The sequence below is a fragment of the Micropterus salmoides genome, unplaced genomic scaffold (assembly GCF_014851395.1).
Source record: "Micropterus salmoides isolate LMB-PRFRI ecotype aquatic unplaced genomic scaffold, ASM1485139v1 Ms_hic_scaffold_4, whole genome shotgun sequence".
NCBI lineage: Eukaryota > Metazoa > Chordata > Actinopteri > Centrarchiformes > Centrarchidae > Micropterus > Micropterus salmoides.
Window position 1 is genome coordinate 14,105,696 of NW_024043372.1, and position 11,363 is coordinate 14,117,058.

An 11,363-nucleotide genomic window follows, 5' to 3' on the forward strand; every position below is an offset into this window, starting at 1 on the left:
GGGTGACAGGGTGATGATGGGTGATGCCAGGGTGCACCCAGGGACAGTGGAGCCACCACCTCAGCTTTTAGAAAACATAAACCAAGTGAACGAGCATGGCTAAAACATGCAGGTTTTCATTTCAACCCGTAAAGTTCAGCATGTAAATTTGACCAATTATCACCACTGTCTGCATGTGAAACAATCATGAAGGGTGTAAACTGCAAAATTAACTTTTTTGTCCACCGACCAAATGGCTTGTGAATGCTCAAAGTGTACCAGCCACTCAATAGATTACCGTTGTTTTTTCGGGCTGGTGGATGAAGTGAATCTATTATTTTCATATTTTATCAGCATTTGCTGGTGGCTGGTGCTAATTTTGCACCCTGCTCTTGACCCTACCTCTCCAAACTAAGTAAGTAGGCTAGATAAGATTTATTTAATGTATCACTTTTACACAGAGCAGTAATCAGTCAGTTAAACCAAGGCATTTACAGATGTGAAAAGGCATACAACTGTACATATTAAATAGCCTACTGTGAGACAATGGCCTGCTTGAATTAAAGAGTCTGTTTTTAAAACGCAACTGAGTTCTCGGAGGTCTGAGGGAAGAACGTTCCACAGTGTCGGTGGAAGTAATATTATCCTGGTGGATCACTTGCTCAGTATTGTTATTACAATATATAATTCCTCTAACACAAGGGGAATATGCAAAGGATGTTGGTGCAATTCCTCCCTTTGCTGCACGTAACAATAAATCAAAAGTAATTTTTGTCATTCTTACAATACCACATGTAATGTCATACTGGAATTGCTTTGTGGATAACTTGGCTTACAGCTTGGCTCTTATCTAATTGTTATCTGGTGACTGACAGTTGGAAATTTTTTAGTAAACTTTTTCCTGCATTTACCCAGCTTGAAATATCAAGTAAACATAATTTATAGATTCCCTTTTGCAGTACTTTTTGGGACAGCTTTTTGTGTTTTTATCAACAGCCATACTGATTATCCTTTTATTTTATTTTGGAAAAATTTACTTTTTGGCAGGCTATATGAAAACATTATAGATCTGAATTCTAAACATATTCAAATTATTTTAATGTTACCCGATACATTTCACACCCATAAATGCAAATTTACAGGTAAAAACCTAACTTGTTGGTTTTCACAAAGGAGGTCACAAATATTCATTCAGTTTGTTTATGTATTAATCCAAAGGCTGCAAAATTTTAAGGAGCTACTTTTTGGGGCATTATAAATTCTCTCACTGAGGACGTTTTTATTAATTACAGCAGTACAAACACAGGTGGAAGTAATAACATTAATGATGGCTCCATTCCAATCAAGTGGATCAATGAGCCAGTATGCACAACACAAGCGCCCTGGCCCCTCTAAGATATAATTGAAATATGCAGCTGTGATTAATATTATTACTTACACCTGTGTTTAATTGGTAAGAATTATGGCAACAGCATAAAGTGGGATATTGTGAAACACTCACGTTTTCCTGGAGAGAAAACAGCTCAACGGCAAAATGATGTAACTGGAACTATACCAGTGTGCCAGTGTACCTTTAATTAATTTCATAAATCAATTTATTTTTCACCTTTCAAATTAGCTTCCATTCATTTCTCCTCATTTACACAAGCCCCCATGTTATTCTCACTCTGCCATGTAATGTTTAATTAAAATATTGATACCTCAAACAAAGATGAGCCATTAATTATTACAAGTGTGATAGTTTACATTCACTTTTACCTTATTTCCCATGAAGCACATAGTTTTCAAACACATTTATAAAAAAGTGACTTCTTTTTTTGATTGGAAGGGAAAAAAGTACAAATTGCGCAAACACTGGATAATTTAAACTTACTGGGGTTTAGTAGGCGATGGGGAGGTTGTCAAATAAGTGTTCAGCCCTCTCAGCACTATTCAAGTGCAGTGAAAAGCCCTCTGCCAGTCAAACATGCATCTCAAGTATCATATATATATAGCCAGGTGGCTGGCTGCCAACTGAACAACACAACCAATCACTAACAACATTGTCACTGTTTCCCCAAGGAAACAAGCTCTCTTATGTGTAACACAAGGGAGTGAGAAACGTCTTCTGTCTGTCTCTGACACACACACACACACACACACACACACACACACACACACACACACACACACACACACACACACACACACACACACACACGAGGGGGAAATATATTTTTGTCAATCTTTTATTAGTAAACAAATTGACAATTCCCTTTTTACACATTTAGAAATACACTGCAAACAAGTGTTGTCAGGCATTTTGTTACAATCAATATGAAACAGTAAAAAGCTAAATATGGTAACTACAATGCTGATGGAATTACTGCAAATGGTGTACGAGTCTACAACTGGCTTAGAATAGAATATAGTCACTGATTTGTGTACAATTGGATGGTATATATCTACACTGAAAAATATACATAATATAGATTAATCACATTCCCAGGGCCAGCCCAAGACTATTAATATTTTTCAATGAAAAAAACTGGCATACAATATCTTTCCATGCCTCCTGTTTCCAAATAAGGGAAAAACATGTGAGTTATTATCAAACTTCAAATCTTTTTTACACATTTATGTGATTAACACTTTCAATCATTATATTATATTACATTAACAATTAAAAAAAGGTTAACTATGCATGGTGTAGTAAAATGGTTTGACATTATTTGGCATAGCAATAAGAACTGAGCAAACAGTCAAAACCTAAAGTAACATCAAGGGACATAAAGGAATCTGAAACCATCACAAGAATGTTTCATCGAGTGATTTGAGATAATAAGACAGACTGCAGACTGAGAGTTAGTAATAGGGGTCAATTAATACAAACAGTCAAAGTGCAGCTTTCAAAGTACCAGAGTGCTTCCCTTTCTGATATAATTGCTGAAGCTATTTAGAGAGCATTATGATGTAGTGCAGGGCAAATGATCAAAGTCAATAGCGAAAGCCACTATGGTTTTCTACAGGTTTGGTTGGCCTCTTCACACTGCTCATTTGATCAAGTCTGAGCAAAACTGAGGTCAATCTAAACCTGTCATCATAATCTGTTTGAGACTGCAGAGAATGAGATCACATTGTCACATGAGTGTGAATCACTCTGTAACCAATTTCTTGGATTAGGTCACATTTTACCTTTGTCATAGTAACTACTATTGCACTCCATTGAAACATCCTGAAAAAAATAGGCACTGCTGCTTAGCACACAACTCATCAATAACACATACATTTAAGATGCTTGAAGGCAAATAAAGTGGTGTGCGCTGACAGAAAAGCACACAATCAAAATTTATAAATGTGGAAATGGATTGGTCTAATTGAGCCCACATCTGTATTTTTTGGCAACTTTGTTAAGAGGTTTTGGGCCTAAAAGGACTCAAAAGATACAGACAAGCATGAAATTACACATAATTAATAAGTCTGTGGGGACTCATGAGTCAACTGCTACTGAAGTTCAATTTGGCCAGTATAAGAGGTAAATGAAACTACTGTAACATAGCAGAGGGATCACAGAGTATTAATGGTTTTCATGAACATAAGAAGTGATGTAGAGCTCTGTGAAAGCTGTTGTACGGTGTACCATATTTGTTTGACTGAAAATGAAAGCTGGACTTTCCTTAAGTGCCTGGAATTTAGAGGAATGAGGCAAAAGGTGGGAGAAAGTCAACTCAAAAGGCAGACCCTGGAACAAAGCACATACAGTAATTCAAAGCAGAATGGAGACTAAGGTTCATTAAGGGGTCAGCATGTCGACACAGTGCCACATCTAATTCGGCACCTATGACGTTTTGCTAAGGGGAAATTTAAGCTCTACAATCTCAGTATCCTCTAAACGATGTCCAGTTTCCAGATCTCACTGTCACAGTGCCAAGCCGTAAAACAACAACATTGCATGTGAGAACCCCTGCTGATTACGGGGGAATGAAAAATGTTTATGGAACACTTAATGAATTTGGCAAGACCTCACAAGTATCAGCCTCCCCTGTAAAACTGTTGTAAAGTAGCAGCAAAGGATTGAGGACTGACCATAGACCGACAGGCTAGCCAGTGAACAGTTATAATAAGATTAGAGAAAAATAAAGCTAAAGTGATATTGTGAGTGTACTGTGTGCACTATGGGGAACTTCATATTCAGGATTCACTTGATACCATCTCAATGATTACAAGCGGAAGTGTGGAGCAGCCAAAGAGAACAATAGTTTGAAATTGAAGGAATAGTTCATTTTTGGGAAATACCATTCTCATATGTGTCCATTAAATATAAGGCAACAGTCAGCAGCCGGTTAGCTTAGCAAATGAGATACATTGTGTTAATTAGTGAGCTTGAGAGGTACTGCCAGGTAGATTTTGTAAACTTTGGACAGAGCCAGGCTAGTTGTTTCCACATTTCCAGTCTTTATGCTAAGTACATGAACTGGTTACTGGCTCCGGCTTCATATTTACCAAATCAAGATATGATATTTGGTGTTGATACTCTCATCTCACCATAGGTTAGGGCACAAATAAGCGTATTTCACAAAATGTCAAACTACTCCTTTAATGTAAAGGAATCTACACACCTTTCATTCCTGTATTTTTAACAGTGCAATTTACATCAAAACACCCACTTGGAATTTTGCCTTGAAAAACCTCTTGATGAAAACAGCAATCACACAATAAAACTTCAATTTAGTTTTCCCAGTCCTTCATGCTTGACTGTGAATCACCATCATTTCTCTAAATATCCTTCCAAAAGCTGATGAGAGATAGGTACTGCTGATTACCACAACCTCTTTCATCAAAGCATTATGATAAATTAGTGATTACACACACAACTGTATAGATGGATCCTTCACAAAGTTGAGAATGATTTGGGAGAGACCTTCCCCTCCAAAAAGCAGTAACTTAAGTACTATCAAAATAATTTGGTGAAACTGAACCATTTTTAGCCCATATTTTGGTCGAAAGATAGTGGATTTGTAAGTAAAAATGATTTCTGAATCCATGAATCTGCAGCTATAAAGTTTCTCTGATCAACCTAGGGCTTAAATAAGCAGTGGTTGATGTCCATAATGGTTTATGTTATATATATATATATATATATATATATATATATATATATATATATATATATATATATATATATATATATATATATATATATATATATATATAGGGATCTTTCATTTAGACATGGATGTATTAACGCAGGCATAACAATGTTTCTCCGGCAATTTTAAGACAATATATGAAGATTTACTGTTGTTGTAAAAATGCATTTGCTATGGCCCATGGTTTCAGAGATAGCAGGGTTTTATGACGGCGTGTGGTGGCTGTAAGCTGAAGCAGGCCGGGGACACAGAGGGTAAGCAAAGGTCAGGTCACATGTCATGTGGGGTCACCGGCATCATCAGCAGCACGTCCTGCGAGACTCCGAGGCCTGCCGTCCCAGTTTAAAACCTTTTCCCGAAGTACCTCCTGCTGCGTCTGCAATGGGGATGCGCTTACCTTTGAGGACACACACACACAAAAATCAGCATGCATACATAAAACTTTTGAATGCGTTGTTGCTTCTCGCATTTGAAAAAAAATTAATTAATTAATATAAAGTAATAAATATTTTGCTTTCTCTTTGTGAACATGAATTTACAGTGCCATTCAAAACTCAAAAAGAATTTTATCACAGTAAAGTATTTTAACTTCTTCAAGTGCAAAACCAGTATACTGTGAATATTAGAATATAGCACACGCTGTATACAATTAGTATTGAATGGGGATATCAAGCTTTTAGTATAGAAAAAGACACAGGGCCTTATTGTAACGATCTAACCACACGGCGTAAAGCACCACAGCCGCCCCATTTTTCTACTTTTCTTGTATGAACATGTTGAAATATGTTGTAAGTATGGAATTGGGACACAGCTATTGAGTATACCTTATTTATCTCTAGCTTATAAGGTGCCACTCAATCCCACAATCCCTCATCTCTGCAAATTTGTGTTTCGAAATGAATTGTCAAGATTACATGGACTCTGCTTTACTTCCAACATCGCATTATCTGCAGCCTATTCTGAACTAGCTCATCACTGTCAGAAGTCTGATACAAGCACAGAAAAGAATGATAACGCTCTTGAAACGCTGGAAACAATACCAACGTAATAGGCAGTACTGTTCAAAACATAGTCTCCCTGCTTTAAAGTACAGAGTGAGACAATTATCTTAATGCTGTATAATGCTTACTTTTTCACGGCTTAATGGGAACCTAAGAATGTGCAGGCCAATGGCACCAAGAAACACACTCACTTATCTCTATAAACACTTCGTTGATGTTAATGGCATTCTTGGCACTGGTTTCTACAAAGATGGCATGGATGGAGTCAGCATAGTCCTTGGCATCCTTCTCTGGCACTTCCCTGTAAACACAAGAGGTATGTGAAAATGATTATGTTGTAACATGCGAACAGATTTCATGCACTAACTGATAACCATCAAATGTACTGCTACAGCAATTATGTGGAAGATTTTCCAATTTCATGGATAATCTTATAACCAAAAGCGTTTGTATATTTGAGCCTGGGAGATGTTTCAATTTTGTGGAAGATACAGAACACCAATATACATCTTATCTGACATCCCATCATCACTCTCAAGTTCTAAATAAGATGGCATCATCTCACTAGCATTGTTCATGAAACATACAGTATTATTTTTAATTGAGGTTCACCTGGCATCTGACAAGTCACATTTGTTGCCAGCGATGGCGACCACTATATTAGGAGGACCATGCTGGCGCAGCTCCTTCACCCAGTTCTTCAGTGTTTGGAAGGATTCCTGATAATACAGTTAAACAACAGTATAAACTGAATGAACCAAAAAGCAGACAAGCACATAGTATCTCCCATGAAAGTTTAAAGCAATAGTTTGACATTTTGGGTAATATTGCTAAGGGTTAGATTAGATGATAGATAAAACTTATGCCTCTACGGTAAATACAAAAGCTGGAGCCAGCCGCTGGTTAGCTTAGCTTAGCATAAAGACTGGAACCAAGGGGAAACAGCTAGCCTGGCTCTGAGATAGGTAATAACAATAACGGCTGCATGCTGTAGCTTTGCATTTACTGCATAGACATGATTTGATTTTGATTTAAAATTTGAGGAAAGACATCAAACAGGACAATGAACACAGTAAATACATGGTGGATTTGTGGTTGGGGAGAAAAAGTAAATAATACCTCTTTCGTGATGTCATAAACAATGATGGCCGCAGCTGAACCTCTGTAGTACATCGGCGCTAGAGCACGAAACTATGGGAAGAGAGAAAGGAAGCAATGATGAGTAATTTTGGACAAGGAGGAGGCCTTTGAATGACCTTTATCTCTGGCTAACCTAGACTGCCTGATCTGCTGACATCATTAAGTCTGCATATAGCTTTGAAACTGCGTGAAAATGAACATGACAACAGACCAAGAATTTAAAAGATCTTATCCAGAGATGGTCAATATCTATTCATTGTTGACGATTAATTACCTTGATTTCCTTCCAATTTTTTATTTTTGGTTATGAAAAGGGTACTAAAAATATTACTGCAGTATGCTGTTTAATTGTACTATTATATATTTTCACACCACATAGATCAAGAAACGGTGTCCAGGCTTTCATAGACCATGGCTAATCAGTTACACAGGCACAGACCAAGGTGAGTTTCATTAGACTCAATAACACTGACTGTAACAAACACAAACACAAGTATAAAAAGGAGCAAATACGACACCAAGTACCATTTTACTAAATCAAAGGGCCAGTGTGCTGAGCTTATAAGCCAAGTGGCTTTATTTAAAATGGAAGTATGGCAAGTCTTTCCACCAAGACCTCACACATGTGGTAGCCATCAAGAGAAAGATGAGCAGAATGTGTCGAAAGCTGTTAGCGTTTTGATATTTATGGGAGACTATACATTTGATGTTAACCCACTAGATCACAAAGCTCTGCATAATCAAAACAACATGTGCATTTCTAAATCCACAGCTGCCTGGGAGGCTGGGGCGGTTCTTCTTTTTGCCAGGTTTTGGTATTTTTCTTCTGGTAAAATACTTTCCAATGATCACTGAAGCTGAACTGAATTCTCCTCTAGCGCCACCATGAGGTTCACATTTATATTTTTAATAAAATGTCTCAGAAACTATTGGATGGATTTTCATGAAATCTGGTACAGACACATGTCTCCTTTAGGATGAATTATAACAACTTTGGCGATCCCTTGAACAGTCATCACATTTCATAATCAGATTTATTTTTTTATTTGTCCAAGAGCATTCCCAAATGGCATCAGTTGCACTTTACATTACATTAATTCATTTTAATTTTTATCCAAAGCGACTTACAATTGCTATACATGTCAGAGGTTGCATGGAGCAACTAGGGGTTAAGTGTCTTGCTCAGGGACACAAAGATGGATGGGTCACAGTAGGAATCAAACCCAGGTCTCTCACACCAAAGGCATGTGTCTTATCCATTGAGCCATCACCTCCCTACTTGCTATGTATTGCTAATTAGCAAATGTTAGCTTGATAACACGCTAAACTGAGATGGTGAACCTGGTACAACAAATATCTAATGTTGCTAGCAGTAGGTTGCTAGGTTGCTAGGAGTCTCAAACAGTGTTTTGTAACCAAGAATATAGCTATCTTTTTTGTCAGGTTTCGATATAAGGCCAATTTGTTATTATATAGTTGTGAAAGTAATTTGTCTTTCCCCCATCCTTCAGTTCAAGCAGTGGTCAACAGTGATTGGCTGTGTCCCACAAAGGTCAGAGCCGCCCGGGTTTAAGTTCAACAAAAGTTTCCGCACACAAAAGTGGAGTAAGAGTGCATGTTTAAATTATTTTTCTCCTGAAACAATTAAGTTAAATTCAAAATAACTTTTTTAAAATCTGTATATATACACACAGTTCTATATACTGTAACCTACAGTATATTTCAAGAAATTAAATTTAAAAAGAATTCTTTTCCCTCTCATATTTCTAATCTTTCTTTATACCCTCTTGCAATATACACTGGACTGGGGCATTTAACAGACTAATAATGCCATGTGTCATGTATTAACTAATGATATTTATTTTAAAAGAAACTACCCATGTCTGAAAAAGACCTTCACTTGGAATGACCCTGCATTCCTGCCAATTCTATTTTTCCTTTATAATACGATGGAATAAACTATCCATCTTGGAGTGACACTGTTACCTCAGGAAAGCACACATTCCACATAATTATAGTTGTTACTGGCCCCAAGTCCACCAATGGGAATCCAACTTGGGATATTTGGCAGAGGCACTGAGGAGAGTGCTGTCTGTTTCATTGGCCAGTGTTGTGCCGCACCACCACTAGTCCTGTGTGGTCTATCTCTGCCTTAACCCAAAGAGCAATCACAGCGAGGTCAGACGTCTGGCCACACAGCAGCCCAGAAAACAGCCCCAGTGATGCCTGGGATGCGAGTGCTGATTAATTGCTGAAACCACGAGCTGGGTGCGTAATGAAAGGAACCCTCCTATTCCAGTGGGGGAGACCTCGATGGGCTGTTGACAGCTGGGCTCGTAAGGCCTCATCTGGTCTTGAGATATGGATTGTGGATTGTGGAAATCACAGAGTTTTCCTTTTTGCCCTGGTCTCTCCTGCCATGTGCATTGGCTGTCTTTGTGTTCCCCTTTCTCAACTCAACAGCTTTTGAAACAAGCCATGAAAGGATTCAAAATACCACAGCAGCTTTTTTTAATGAAAACACAGACACATGCAAAATCTGCCCAAGGAATGTTGCTACTTCCCGCAAAGATGTGAACTCCCTGGGAGGCTGAGAGGCCACATGAGATTGAAAATGTGGATTTGTGGTATTGAAAAGGTTACAGGTGACAAGGTGAAAAAAGAAAGACTCACAGAAAAATAGATTGTTGCCAAGAGAAGAAAAAAATATATATATTCCACAGGCAAAAAACACAAAGGGGAAAAAAAAAATAGAGGACACTGGCGTGGCGCTGCACTGACTCTCAGATAAGACACAGTAGCAGCACACGCCAGTGGGCTGAGACAGCTTGGGTTTCATCTTCTCATCTTATCTTAAACAGGGCTGCGCTGATGTCCCCTCAAGACAGTGAAAAAGCCGAGGCCCCCGAGGGGAAGGAGGATAAAAGAAGACAAACAGCATTTTATCTCACCTCTCTGGAGAGGACAGCAGCAGGGATAAGACATTACAATAGCAGGGGACTGCACATGAGAAAAAAAGAAGGGTATGCACAGAAAAAGGAAAGTGATGTGGAGAGCTAAAGCAGAGAAATGGATGCAGGGTGTGACTCAAAAGAGAAAGTAGTTCCTTACACTACAACTATCTGGAGCTTGGTGTTGTTTGGACAGGCATAAATGCTAAAATTTTACAAGATGTATCCTGTTTCATATATTACATATCCTCTGTAAGTGGTTTCAGTCCTGAGCGAGTGACAAGGCATTTCAAATATCTCTGCTATAGACACACAGGACAGTAGGTTGCATAAGAAGTAGCACCTGGACATCAAACATCATACAAACAACACTTTTCCGACGTGTATGCAACATAACACAACACAATACCACAAAAGAAAAGCAATGCCACACCTTTATCTGTCTCAAAATGTATGAATGCGATGAGGAGGAAGGAAGAGTGAAGGGAGAGGCAGGACAACGATTAAAGGTGACAGACTTGATGTTTCTACTAAACTAAACAGATGTCACTCACTGACCTAAAGAATGCAAAACTGTTACACCACGCACCTTAAATCATGGCAAATGAGACTCCTAAAACAAGAGCACTAAAAGAAGTAGGTTATCTACCTATAGAAAGGTAAATGTTGCCCCCTATCAGAAGTAATGAATAACTGCACTATTCACTTTCCCCTAGCTAGGCTGGTTCAGGGAGTGGTCCATGCACATGTGGGTAGCATTCTCACTTCCTTTTAAGACAAATGGCAGGAATCAGTACAAGTCAAACTGATTGATCCCAATATCTAAAATGTTTTCTGGTGTGGTTTGGCTGTGCAAATCCAAAACATATGTGAACTGTGCTCAGCTTTGCTATCCATCTGTTCATTAAAAAAAAGAAAAAATGCTGAGGCCAAAACCTCAGTAGATATAACTGACCCGCTCCTGTCCTGCCGTGTCCCAGATCAGGAACTTGTGCAGCTCGTTTTGGTATTGCACTGTCTTGGTCATGAAGGATGCTCTGGTGAAGAGAAATGGCTTCATGAATATATATTCTTAATATGTCACATTATAAAGATACAAATTCAATTTAGGTGTTTTACAAAATGTATTTATCAGCCGACATGTACTGAAACACATATACATA

General features: G+C 38.2%; 1 protein-coding gene across 1 annotated transcript in view; it reads right to left on the minus strand.

The window, feature by feature from the left end:
* Positions 1–2,189: 2,189 nt before the first annotated feature.
* The window catches only part of rab22a (RAB22A, member RAS oncogene family), an 11,677-nt gene continuing 2,503 nt past the window's right edge, over positions 2,190–11,363 (minus strand). Inside the window, exons 3-7 of the mRNA XM_038697995.1 lie at positions 11,156–11,237; positions 7,229–7,300; positions 6,722–6,828; positions 6,301–6,410; positions 2,190–5,505 (exon numbers count right to left, since the gene is read on the minus strand). Coding sequence (XP_038553923.1) covers positions 5,408–5,505; positions 6,301–6,410; positions 6,722–6,828; positions 7,229–7,300; positions 11,156–11,237 — 469 coding nt within the window. The 3' untranslated portion in view covers positions 2,190–5,407. The remainder of the gene's footprint in view (positions 5,506–6,300; positions 6,411–6,721; positions 6,829–7,228; positions 7,301–11,155; positions 11,238–11,363) is intronic.